At 37.9% G+C, this 13,715-nt stretch overlaps 1 protein-coding gene across 1 annotated transcript; it reads left to right on the top strand.

The window, feature by feature from the left end:
- The first annotated feature begins 1,821 nt into the window (after positions 1-1,821).
- On the top strand, positions 1,822-13,333 carry fbln5 (fibulin 5). The gene is made up of 11 exons (XM_084093571.1): positions 1,822-2,233; positions 3,232-3,286; positions 3,555-3,603; positions 3,701-4,021; positions 9,077-9,199; positions 9,881-9,997; positions 10,125-10,241; positions 10,421-10,543; positions 11,148-11,274; positions 11,400-11,595; positions 12,631-13,333. Exons 1-11 carry the CDS (start codon positions 2,190-2,192, stop codon positions 12,790-12,792), a joined length of 1,434 nt encoding a protein of 477 aa, XP_083949697.1. The 5' UTR covers positions 1,822-2,189; the 3' UTR covers positions 12,793-13,333.
- Positions 13,334-13,715: the final 382 nt, after the last annotated feature.

Here is a 13,715-nt window from a genome sequence, read left to right as displayed (position 1 = left end):
AATAGTGTATGTAATGATTTGAATGAATGAGGGATTTATTTGGCACTGTTATCATGATGTATTATGTTGCAATGTGTTAAATTTAGCACAGGCAGCTGTATTACTGCTATTTCATACAAACATACACCATGTAAACAATTACTTTGCTGTAATGGCACATTAGAATTCTAGAAAGTATCTGTGGTGCTCTGAAGCAAATCCGTTGCACTATGGTGGAAACACTCAAAAGGTGTTGGACATAGTGAATGTAAGCAGGTGTCAGATTTTAATGTGAACGTTGCTCACACAGCACTCACAGAGCCAGACAAAATAACCCTGCCCTCACCAGGGAACACCTGCTTCAGCCTCCCACATTCCTTGCAGACATTTTTTTTCCCCGCTGTTAGATTGTGTACATTTGAACCGTCATAACTCTGCTGTCTGTTTTATCAGCGTCAGATCAAGTCTAAACCTTTTTTATATCTCAAGATCTCCACCCAAATGGGCTTTTGCCCAGAGGGTGTGTTAATCTGGCAGGCTTTGAGCACCCCGAGCCTGAAAATATTTGTATTTCAAAGTCTAATGAATGTCATTAAAGAAATGTGCAGGAAAATCACTGATGCATTTAATGGCCAACTGAACTATTAACTGATGTAACTCTCGAAAAACTGTTCCTCTTCTGCCTCGCTGTAGTAAGCCTACTGCCCAAGTTCACTGTTGACACTGAACGGTTGAGTTTATTTCCAGTGTGGCAGTGTGCTGCCTGTTGATTTGACCATTGACTCCATCTTCTTTCCTTTATGCATGCCAAAAAGCTCTGATAAAGTGTCTCAGTCTCCCAGCAGTCTTCCCCGCTGAATTCAGTTCGCATCTGGCTTGCTAGATGCTGCCAAACCTACTCTAAACTCAATTAATCAATTGACAAAAGCAATAGCAAAGTTAGTTGATATAAAAGGAGACAATAAAAACAAAGTTTGACTGTGTATGTGCAGCCTTCCAGTCAAGTGTGTGGGCCGAGTGTGTTACAGCTCAAAGGTTAGCGGTACAAGGTTATTTCAGCATATTTACACTAGGCAATAGCTAATAAGATGCAGGTCAAGGTGAGACTGTGGTTATGGCCTGCTGTCCAATCACCGGGCTGCAGTGAACTTTTTATATTAATTTATATATGAATTTCACTAACAGGGCTATATGTAAGCTATGTTTGTTAATTAAAAACATTTTGTGTTATAGACTCTTGTAATAAATACTATTGTCATATGTAGCCTACATTTTTAATGTTTACAAGTGAAAGTTAATTATCGACGCGCCGCTAACACTTGTCGCACCGGCAAGCGCGAGAGCAAATTGTTTATTTGATAAATACGTGCTCTGTTTTTGACTTAGCCTACTTAATCAAACGCAGTTTGTGTGTGTGTGTTTGGCGCGAACTTTTTAAAAAACTTTTTTTTTCTTCAAAGGGCCCCAGCCTTCGTTTTGACTTCCTTTGGTCCAAAATATGTTGCCCTGACATCGTTTTACACACCTAGTTAAATTTTAAGACCATAATAGTTTTGTTTCGTTAAATTAACTACTGTTTTAATTTACTTTTAGCCTGAACAACTCTGTTTAATAGTGAACATGGTTAATAGGGTACGCCGGACGTAATGACTCGACACCAGTACACAGCCTACAATAGCTCCTTCTAAATTTAAGTTAATTATGCGTCGTTTTATAGACTCTTTGCTCGGTTTTCCTCGTTGTCGTCTTCCTTCTCGTTTTGAGTCTGTGGCAGCTCCCTGTGCGCGCTTTCGTTCCAAAGGGGGCTGTCTATCTTTGATGGGATCCAGCTGTTGGCCAAGTGCTCTGGGGGCCCGTTTATTTGCATTGCTAAACAATCCGTGGAGCGGGCCGAGTACGGAGAAATACAGCAAGATTTCTATTTTTTATATATAGTAGGACCCTCCTTTTACTATTGGTCAATGTTCTCACACGTTCTTGCCTTCGGTCGACAGGGCGGCCGCAACGGGTAACCAAAGCCAAGTGTCTCGACATTCAAGTGAACGCGCGTACGCGGAGGGGGCGCATTGGGCACTTCATTTTGCGCATTGGGTCCAGCGAGCCCGTAAAGGTAGTAAAACCACAAAGATCAGCTCTTTTCCTATTGCGAGGAGTTTACGGGTTGGTGGTGTGACGTTCGTTCCAGGGGAACCACAAGGATCCACATAAACATGTTATTTGAACTACGTGGCTTGAGTTGGTCGACCAACAAAAGGTGAGTTTAATTAGTCAGCTGGTGCTTTATGGCAAGCCGTTTTAGCATACATTACTTACAACTGACTTGTGCCACTTATTTATGATTTGCTAAGTAATCCTATATTGACTAGCCTAGTATCTTGACTTTTCATTAGATACTAGAGTGACTTATCTATTCAATTAGTCAATAATATTAATTAATTTGCTATGTCTCCATGCCAGTAGTGACAAGTAAATATTCCATTGTTACTGGTGACAAGTTGCTAATTGCCATTGGGGATTTGTGGTTCATTTCTTAGTTCTAGTAACTATTCCAGTAGTTACTAATTATCTAGTTTATTTATTATGGACTAGTATATGCCAACACTTAAAATAAAGTTGCTGCCTTAAATTAAGTACAATAAACTTGGATGTTTAAGTAATTTCAACTTAAATGACATTAAACTGACTTTTTAAAAAATGAGTTGAATCTTGTATAACTTAAAAAAAAAAAAACAGTTTAAAATTGCTTAACTTATTTTGAGTTAAAGCAATGTAAAAACATCATAACTTATTGATCATTTCATTTTATTTTATTTTTTTTACAGTGAATTGTTACTATAGTAACATCAACTGTGTTTTGCATTACTAGTAATATTACTATTAACATTGTCACTATTGGGATGGTAACTAGTTGCAAATAAATAAGTGTTAGTATGTAATAAATATGTACTAGTCACTGTTGGAATAAGAACTAGTATCTAATAAACAAGACTTTGAACAGATATTAGCCACTATTGTATTTTTACTAGAAAATAAGAGCTGGTAACAAAACAGATACTAGATATTTTTAACGATTTAATGTTAATGTGCATTTTCATAGTACTTTAAAAGATTATGTGAACCATGATAAGATTGCAGAAATAATCCAACTTTTTTGTCGATATTCCTGGTTTTGAGTGAGCATTTAGTGCTTATGTCAGTGAATGAACCCTTGAAGAATTTCAATGTTTGACATATTTTGTTTTTTATTTGTAGAATGTTGTCAGTTTTAATATGTATCATATGCTGCATTCACTCTGGGAAAAGTCAGGTAAGTGATTTTCTGTTTTTTTGTCCTTGAGTCATTCAAGCTTGCCACTGTTGTTTGTTGCATGTCGTAATAAGAGTGCCTCTCTTGTTCTTTTTTGATTATTTTTACTTTTTCTTTGCTTTTCCAGTGCTGTTGTACATCTTAAGTACACATAAACATATGATAGCAATGCCAAACTACTTCAAAAAGCCTTCTTGCTGCACAGAATGAACTCTATAAAATGTTGTTTATCTACTGGATTGATTATGAAATCCCTATTTTTCTCCAGTCGTGCACAGATGGATTTACTTATGACCGCCGTGCCAGACAGTGTATCGGTTAGTGGCATATCAGCTGTCATGATATTATTATGTTCATCAAGAACTTGTATTTCAAATACAGCTGTTAAATGGCATTTCTCACACATACTTTCAGACGTTGATGAATGCCGAACACTGCCAGACCCGTGTCGGGGTGACATGCAGTGCGTAAATCAGAACGGTGGATACCTGTGCATCCCCCGTGGACTCTACTCCCAATCTTACGCCCGCAGCAGCCCACGCTCCTATCCTGAGCCTTCCTATCCTGAAGAGTCCTACCCTGACAGATCGCTTGGATATCCTGAACCGTTCATCCCTAACAGTCCTCCTGTGGGAGCAGGCACTGGTCCAGGCCCTGGTCCGAGCTACCCAATAGTGAGCCGGTCCACTCCCTGCCTTCTCGGATATACACTTGGTGCTGATGGCACTTGTGTTGGTAAGTTTTGCCTTATGGTTCTATACATTTCAGCATCTTACAACCTTGTTGATCATGGAGGTGTTGGTTAAAGATGTTTTGAGGTCATCAGAAATTCAGTCAGGTGTCTGGAAACCTTTATCTGGTAGTGTGAATTATCATGTATGATAATATTTTGCCATATATCACTCCAGACATGCAGCCAATGTAATAATATGACAACTAATGACAGATTAGTTTATTAGATTAGCTTTAGTTGTAGCAACTTTTTAAATGTGCTTATACTGTATGCCAGACTGAGATTTTGTATTGAAAAGTACCTAATTCAGGTTTTGTGAATTGGGATGGTGACTAGACTAGAAAAGTAATATTGTATCTAATAGCATCTTGTACGTAATGAACAATGTAACTGAATAGAAGCTACTATTATCTAATTAAAGTACTAGTATCTAATGAACAACAAGGCCCTACTAGTGACAAATGGAGTATACATTAGTCACTATTGGATTATTTACTAGAAAACTAGTAACAAAACAGATACTAGATAGTTTTAAATGTTATCATGCCTTGCATTGTGTTTTAGAAGAATATGTGTACCAATTGTTTGCACATGATAAAGTACCGAATTCAAGTTTAGTTCCCAAGAAGAACTTCATACATTCTGGCATATATAAAGCCAGTTCTTTATAATGCATAACACAAGCTAAGAAGAACTCTTTGAAACGTGGTCAATACTCACTCTGGGTCACATCAGGTTGTGGTCTTATGTTTACTTCATTTTCTGCAATGGGCCATGGGTCTTCTCGCTTTGAAATGAAGCAAAGACTCAGTTCTGTGCTGGACTGTAATTTAGTAACGGCTGTGGTGGGCTGAGTGGCAACTTAAAGACTTCAGCAGAATGAATCTCGTAATTTGGACTGGATCAGTCATTAGTGTGGAACCACAAAATACTGTGGAACCTCAGAACAAACTACATCTTGTGAAGGGGCAGGAAGACACACAGGACCTGGCATTCAGCCCCGCTCACTGTTCCAACTTTACAAATACAACGAGACGGTTTTTGAGTTCCTTATTGGCTGTCATAAATCATCAGTTTGTAACTGGCTCTATGTGGTCTGCTTCTGTTGAAGTTGTTGAGCTGAATGTGGTGATATCTCCTGTGTTTTATTGCTTCCATCTAGATGGGTGTTATGTATTGTGTTATCGGAGTCTTTATTTGTGTCAGCATGTTGACCTATTTCACGTGCCATTTGATAAATGGTAGCACAAATAACTGCAGTGCTCTATTTTTCGATATGGTCTGCGGATTTGTCTCGAGTTGGTGCCAGCCTTTGCAGTTAATGCATTCTCCAGTCTTCTCTTACTCCTCTGAAGAAACACAGTGATAGATTTGTTACCTTTTGAGCCCAAGACGGTCGTGTTATAAAGAAGATAGACGCACAGATCAGATGCGCTCACTAAATGCGCTTTTGCACATAAGCGCATATCCTGACCTGTGAAATACTTGAATTGAGTAATGAAGATGAATGTTATTTCCTGGACACAGAGTAAGGTCTTGTAGAGCCACTGAGACATTCAGTACAGCAGCATTTTAAGCTTGGATAAATCGTTAAAACCCGTAAAGACAAACCATTGCGGTTTCTCAGCATCTGTGGTCGTTCGTGCCAAACGTGAGGTCATTTGTTGTTGAATGAAATCTGTCATTGACCAGCTGTGCAACTTGTGAGCTTCCTTTGTACAGTGTGTGTTCAGTATTTATGTATGTTAAGGGATGCTGTTATGGAAGAGAAACTGTACAGGAAGTGTGTTAAACCATTCCATCATTCATCTTACAGGTATTGCTGTGGTGTTAGCGACGTGTGTGTGTGTGTGTGTGTGTGTGTGTGTGTGTGTGTGTTTGTAAAACTAGGGAATGCCCACTCCCTGCCAGTGGCGCTAAGATGTGATGGACCAAAACGGTTCAACCCAGTCGGTGCCTGAAATGTGTCCATCATAAGTCCCATCAATCCTGTGTTTAGCATCTATACTTATAAACCTCTGAAAGACAGTTCAGTTCAGTTCAGTTCAGTTGAAACTTGAGAAAATAAGATCTAAAGCTCACTTATTATTCTGGAATGTGGATGCTTTGCATCAAAATTAAAGAGCTTAAATTATCTTATTCTAGCTGAGACCTTGAAACAGTTTCAAAATGTTGATTTGTCAAGTTGAAACTTGCCTACTCAGGCTGTGGGACTGTAACTGGTGTCTGTCAGCAAATGGGGAGTAGGTGTAGTACCGCAGACTAATTAATGTGTTTTAGCTTAGTGGGACGTCTGGAAATTGTAGTTTGATGTCATTATTAGCTCTGAGTCACTGAACTTAACTGTACTAACTGTAATGCTATTTTTAAAAAATGTACCGTTCTAATGTTTGGGGTTGGTAAGATTATGTTTCGTTTTGAAAGAAGTCTTTTATTCTCACCAAAGCTGCATTTATTTAATAAAAAAACCCCAGTAAGAACAATATCGTGAAATATTATTATACATTTGAAAGCTGTTTTCTATTTTAATGTATTTTAAAATGTATTCCTTTGATGGCAAAGCTGAATTACCCCAGTCTTCAGTGTCACATGATACTTCAGAAATCATTCTAATATGATTTTTTTGCGCAAGAAACAATACTTATTTTAATCAGTGTGGAAAACATTGTTCTTGTGCTGCTTAATATTTTAAGAACTGTGATACTTTTTTCCAGGATTCTATGAATGCATTGATTTGAAATAGAATCTTTTGTAATTATAAATTACTTTACTGTCACTTTTGATCCATTTAATGCATCCTTAAAATATATATATATTATTTTCTTACCCCAAACTTTTAAATGGTACTGTAAAGATTTCATTCATTTACCCGTATCAACCATTTATTTTGCACTTACTGAGTGAAGTCAGTGTAGAAGGGTGTAAATCATCCTGAAAGAGCAGCTGGAGATATTTCTGATTCTACAGGTAAAGATCTGCCTGGTTGGTTATTTTCAAATAACCATTTTACTATTGTTTTACTGTATTTTTCTCTCAAAAAAACTCTCCTTGTGGCTGACCGCTTGCACTAGACATTCCACACTAAACGTAATTACTACCCTAGCTTGCTGTACACCTCACGTTAGTACAATGATTCCAGCTAATTCACATATGCTGTGTGAAGTGTTGCTTGACCGGGCTGCTTGAACTATTGCAGTGGTGGATTGTAAATGCCTTTGATATAATTTAAACAACCAGTGTGTGGCAACAGATCACGGGCATTAAATCTCTGGAATGAAGATGTGCGTATAGAGGCAAGAGCTTTGAGTTGGTGCCAGATTCTTGGGTCCTGGATTGACCTCAACATGTTTGTTCATATTAATCATCTACAACTGCATGCCTGAAAAGTTTAGACATGCATGTTTCTTTATGTTTAATTGTTTTGCTTTAATATGACAACAAGCATGTCCTGACTTATGAGTATGAATTCTAACACCTGTCAATCAAATGATTTTACAAATTCCCCCCCTTCTTCTGTGTTTTATTAAACATTTGTGCAATTTGATTTTGCTTTCACCTACAATTCAGAGTGTTATGAACTCAGTTTAACATATTTTAGCATGTGTAAATCCATTTCATAGAATTGCACAGATTTTCCAAATATGATGAAAGTCTTCAGATTCCGTCTGGGCTTGCTTTTAAGGGACTGAATATCTCTGATATGAAGCTTGGATTTAAAGACCTCAACAACATCTGGTATTTGGACCCCTTGTTAAGTTTAACGAATTGTACCATAGTAAACTTGTTAAAGTCTTGACTCCGACCACATGAATGATATCACTGATCTCTTTTTCTCTTTTACATACAGACACGTTTATCTCTCTGTCGTTTACAACCATGTCTTTCCTCTGACCCTTATTTAAATCATGTGCAGAATTTACTGAAGTCTCCTTTTGCTTTTCCCGGATCAGATCTGATCCCAAAAATGCTGGCATTCCCAGAATCCCTCAGATCAGACGTGTGTGATGGTACACATGTAATCCAGATGCTGTCCTGCTGGGCCTGAGCGGGTTTTCTGTCTCATGTGGCCTGCATCTCTGCTATCCGACCTGGCTGTAATGATTCCACCTCATACTAATGCTTAGTGATATCGGTTACCAGCAAACTGTGTAATTGTTAAGGATCTGAGCTGCTAACACATTGTTTCAATTCCAGGTAATGCAAAACATGTGACTGTCTTTGTGATTACTGTACAGTAAGGCAATTTCGTTGAAATGTCAAGAGCAAGTGAATGGGTCATTTAAAACTCATTTAAACGTGCAGTTCCTCAGTAAAGCTGTGTTCTTGTCTTGCATTTGCTTTTTTGTTGTCTCGTTTTCATCTTAGGCCTTTTTGCCAACTTTTGCCTGTTTGGATTATCGTGGCTTACGCACCTAGACTTTTTGGACTTTTCAGGCTTTGTGAAGTAACTTAAGGAATTTCTGCTCGTTTGCCAGGACCCATTGCATCACTCTACCCATATAGTAACAGTGGGACTGTTGGCAGCTTTGACCAAAGAAACTGTAATTATCTGGCTTTCACACGGTCCCCAACCCCCGACTCCATCATGCCCTCATCACTTTTATAGTAACATTTGCTTTCTTTTAAAACATGTGACTTCATGGTCTGAGAACCGAGGGTGCTTGTTCGGTTATTTAAGGCATATAATGCCCTCATAAGGAATTGTGCTGATAATGAGCGAGCGAGAATGGAACGGGGAGATATGAATTCCAGTTTTGGAAATGTGTTGTGTAAGACTAGTTATTTGTGTAAGATGTGATAGTAAGGTTAGATTTATGAGGTCAGGGATGGAGTTCGAGAACAGACCTGCTAAGCGTGAAGTAAAGAACATCGGTCCACATAGAGCAAGCTATCAGTGGGACAGATTAATGCAACTTCATAAATCAGAAGAGCTCATTGTAAGTTACATACACCAAGGGAAACCGATGGATTGTTTCAGGTGAGTTTCTAAATTGGACAGCGGTGGGAAAAGCACAAGTGAACTGAACTGACAGTGGCTTTCTTTCATTTTTTTTTAGATGTTGACGAATGCGAGACAGAGTCTCACCAGTGTAACCCGACTCAGGTGTGTATAAATACAGCCGGTGGATATACCTGCTCATGTACTGAGGGCTATTGGCTGGTGGGTGGACAGTGCCAAGGTAAGATTACGAATGCCTATAGGCCCTAGTTTGATGTTACATGCTTTAATAAGTGAACTCTGAATGCCAAGCAACACAACATTACATTACACAGTAATAATCCAGTTTTCATGATTTCAGTGTTAAAGTACACTACCATACCAGTACCCACAAGTTTAGGATCAGTTTTTTTTAAATAAACGAACACTTTTTAGAATACTATTTAGCATGGCCACATTAAATTGATTGAAAGTAAAGATATTAGCCAACAAAACTGTTTTCAACATTTCTATTAATAAGAAATGTTTCTTGAGCACCAAATCAGCATATTATAATTATTTCTAAAGGATCATGTGAAACTGAAGACTGGAGTAATGATGCTGAAAATTCAGCTTTGCATCACAGAAATAAATGACATTTTAACATATATTAAAATAAAAAAACTGGTATTTTTTTATTGTAATATTAATAATATTTCACAATATCACTTTTAAATTTGATCAACCTTGGTGATCATAAAAGACTTCTTTCAAAAACATAACAAAATCTTACTGACCTGAAACTTTTGAACAAGAGTGTATATTAAAATCAAATTACTTGTTTAACAGTTCAATGGCATTACAATTCCGTTATTAGAATAGTTGAATTCAGTTGTGACAATTGTTTTGCGTATTTAGTGCTCTCTAACTCACCTTTCTTTAGACATTGATGAGTGTCGCTATGGTTACTGCCAGCAGCTGTGCGCTAACATCCCTGGCTCATATTCCTGCTCCTGCAGTCCGGGATTCCTCCTTAATACAGATAGCAGGACATGCCAAGGTGCACACATACACATGAACATACTCATTACAGTTTAGCTTAAAGTAAAGTTGTTATTCACTAAAAACCTTGACGGATGCCATCTTCTTCCATCATTCCTTCAATCTTCCTTTTCCTCTCTCGCCAGATGTGGACGAGTGTGAGACAACCCCATGCTCTCACGGCTGTTTGAACACCTACGGCTCATTCATGTGCACCTGTGACGAGGGCTTCGAGCTCGCCTCTGATGGGACCACCTGCAACGGTAAACAGGGGAGGAGAAGAGATGATTGGAAAGGAGGAAGATAGGGGACAGAAAACAGGACGGTCCGGTTTAGAGGTTTTAGAGATAGGTTTAAGATGCGTGTTGCCGGTATTTGTATGTGTGAGTTTGTGCTTTGACAGTGTGTAATGTGTTTACCTTCATCAATACATTGTTCCCAGATCTGGACGAGTGCAGTTTCTCAGACTTCCTTTGTCAGCACATGTGTGTGAACACGCCAGGATCATTCTCCTGCGTGTGTCCGCCTGGATATTATGTGTATGAGGATGGAAGGAGCTGTGAAGGTAACAGTACATTTTTATATTATGTGCTTCTTCTCTAGTGCATATTTGTATAAATATTTCTTTGCCTTCTAGATGCACTCGGGGAAATATTTCTCACATTAAACCAATAAAATGGAAATATGTCACACACATACACACACGTCTGGTTCACTATCTTTGAGGGGACTCTCCATAGGCGTATTGGTTTTTATACTGTACAGACTGTATATTCTATCTATCTACCCATCACAGGAAACTTTCTGCATTTTTACATTTTTAAAAAACGTCACTTAGTATGATTTTTAAGCTGTTTTCCTCATGAGGACCTCCACGGTGACACAAGTACCGAGTCTGTGTGCATTCAGGACCCACTGGGATAGAAAAACATGAACACACACACACACACACACACACACACACACACACACACACACACACACACACACACACACACACATATATAGTATGTGTGTGTTTGGTATTAGCAAGTTACTTTTGAACCCTGCACACTAGAGTATTTTGTATCTACTGCACAATTTAACTTCCTTTACATTGATGGTTTTGTTGTTATTGTTGCTGCTGATAATGATGATAACCTGACTCTGTTGTGTGTTTGATTTTGAAGATCTCAATGAATGTGAGTCTGGTAACAACACCTGTACAACAGCACAAGTGTGTTTCAATTTCCAGGGAGGTTACACATGTCTGGACCCTCTTAGATGTGAACAACCTTACATAGAGCTCAGTGACAAGTGAGTTTATGAATGCTGATGACACAACTTGTTTGCTGTAATCAAAACATGAAGTCAGTCATTTGACTTGTTGGTTTATTGTCGAACAGATGCAACATGTTGTTACGTTTCTCTTTCTCTCTTAGTCAGTGCATGTGTTCTGCGGAGAATCCCGCATGTCGGGAAAAACCCTTTACTATCCTGTACAGGCATATGGATTTGTCTTCTGGCCGCAGTGTTCCTGCTGATATATTTCAGATGCAGGCCACCACACGTTACCCTGGAGCATTTTACATCTTTCAGATCAAGTCTGGCAATGAGGGGCGAGAGTTTTACATGCGGGTGAGTGAGTGGGCTTCTGTCTGTATATCTGATGCCTATTGTAAAACACTTACTCTACCAGTCAAAAGTTTGGGGTCAGTTTAAAAAATAAAAAAAAACTATATTTGGCAAGCATGCATTAAAGACATTTATGATGTTACAACATTTTCCCACCATTCTAAATAAAAGCTGTTCTTTTGAACTTTCTATTCATTAAAAAATCCTGAAATAAAATGTACCTGGTTAAATATTAAGCAGGACAACTGTTTTCACCACTGGTTATAGAAAATGTTTCTTGTGTAGTAGCAAATCAGCACATTAGAATGATTTCTGAAGGATCATGTGACACTGAAGACTGGTGCTTAAAATTCAGCTTATTTTAAATTGTTATAATATTTCACAATATTACAGTTTTTACTGTGTTTCTGATCAAATTAACACAGCCTTGGTGAGCATAAGAGATCAGTTTTCTTTCAAAAACCTTCAAGAATTGTACCAACCCCAAACTTTTGAAGAGTAGCGTATACATATAGGGGTGACCACTAGAGGGAGCTGTAGGATTCTGTGGAAACCTTCTGTCAAAATTACTCTGGAGCCAAACCACAAAGTCTTTATTGATCCTGTGTCCCTTAATGAATAAGCTGATGAAATCTTGTCAAAATCAGCATTAATTTATAAAACATTAAGTATTTATTGTCATTTCAACACCTGTGCTGTGAAATGAAATAAAAATACTGTAACACTTTAGTTTAGGGACCAATTCTCACTATTAACTAGTAGCTTATTAGCATGCATGTTACTAGGATATTGACTGTTTATTAGTACATATAAAGCACATATTAATGCCTTATTCTGCATGACCATATTATACATCCCTTAATCCTACCCAATACCTAAACTTAACAACTACCTTACTAACTATTAATAAGCAGTAATTAGGAGTTTTAATGAGGCAAAAGTCATTGTTAATATTAAGTTCATAGTGAGAATTGGACCCTAAACTAAAGTGTGACCAAAAATACATTTCTTATTTACTTTTCTTTCTCTCCATCACAGCAAACCAGTAATATCAGTGCAACTTTGGTTCTGTCCCGGCCCATTAAAGGACCAAAGACCATCGTTCTAGACCTAGAGATGGTTACCGTTAATAACGTCATCAACTTCCGAGGCAGTTCAATCATCCGCCTCACAATATTTGTCTCCGAACATCCATTCTGAGGCTTTACAAATGAATGAACCTCTGACCTCTCACCTCTTCATGGCCCCATACCTCCATCATGGACTTCCTGTTACTGCACTACCAATCAGGCAGCTGCATTTCTTCATTGTTTTGTTCTGTGGTTCTGGACTCTCATGTGGTCATCACCCTCTCTGTCTGCTCTCTCGTGGGCGGAGCTTGTGTTGATCTTTGATATTTCATGATGCAGGTTTTTAATTAGGCTGCCTGGCTGTCGCAGTCACACACATGTACCCGTAAACAGAAGAATATTTATGTTGTGTTTCTTTTGTCTAATTTGTTTGTATTTCCCATTGTGCTTTTTCTTCCCCCAATTGCAATTTCTTTTTTTCCTTTTTTTTGTTTGTAAAGCTGGATTTGCACCCGTTCTTCAGCACCCGTTACCCAGGAAAGTTTCAGAAAAACTAATTTGTTTGAAAATTATCATTGCATCTGTGCAGAATTTCCTCTGTGTATCTGTTTTTTATTTGACAGGTAAAGAGAGCCTGGTCAATCAATAAACAAAAATTTGATGACCTGAAATTTTGTTTGTTTGTGTTCACTTTTAACAAATTTAGACTGATGCATAGAAACTTAATGATGGCATTAAAGGGATAGTTCACCCAAAAATATATATCTAAAATTCTATCATTAATTACTAACCCTCATGTCGTTTCAATCCCGTAAGACTTTCGGTCATCTTCGGAACACAAATGAAGATCTTTTTGATGAAATCAAATGAGAGCTTTCTGTCCCAGACACAACTACCACTTTGATACTTCAAAAAGTTTATAAAGAGATCGTAAAACTATGAATTGAGCGGTTTAGTCAAAATTTTCTGAAGAGACTTATTGCTTATAAACATATTTAATTTAAGCTTTTATTCACATTTAAACATTGGTCAGTGGAAATAAATAGAAGCTCA

This window comes from Abramis brama (assembly GCF_963993115.1).
Source record: "Abramis brama genome assembly, chromosome: 19".
Classification (NCBI taxonomy): domain Eukaryota; kingdom Metazoa; phylum Chordata; class Actinopteri; order Cypriniformes; family Leuciscidae; genus Abramis; species Abramis brama.
The sequence above is the reverse complement of the archived record's forward strand: the minus strand, read 5'-3'. Positions and strand labels throughout refer to the sequence as shown.

What these genes read in the sequence shown, in the direction of transcription:
- fbln5 (XM_084093571.1), top strand. Translation starts at nt 2,190, where the DNA reads ATGTTATTTGAACTACGTGGCTTGAGTTGGTCGACCAACAAAAG. An exon ending in TGCTGATGGCACTTGTGTTG is followed by an intron (nt 4,022 to 9,076) that starts GTAAGTTTTGCC and finishes ATTTTTTTTTAG; the next exon opens with ATGTTGACGAATGCGAGACA. An exon ending in AGATAGCAGGACATGCCAAG is followed by an intron (nt 9,998 to 10,124) that starts GTGCACACATAC and finishes CTCTCTCGCCAG; the next exon opens with ATGTGGACGAGTGTGAGACA.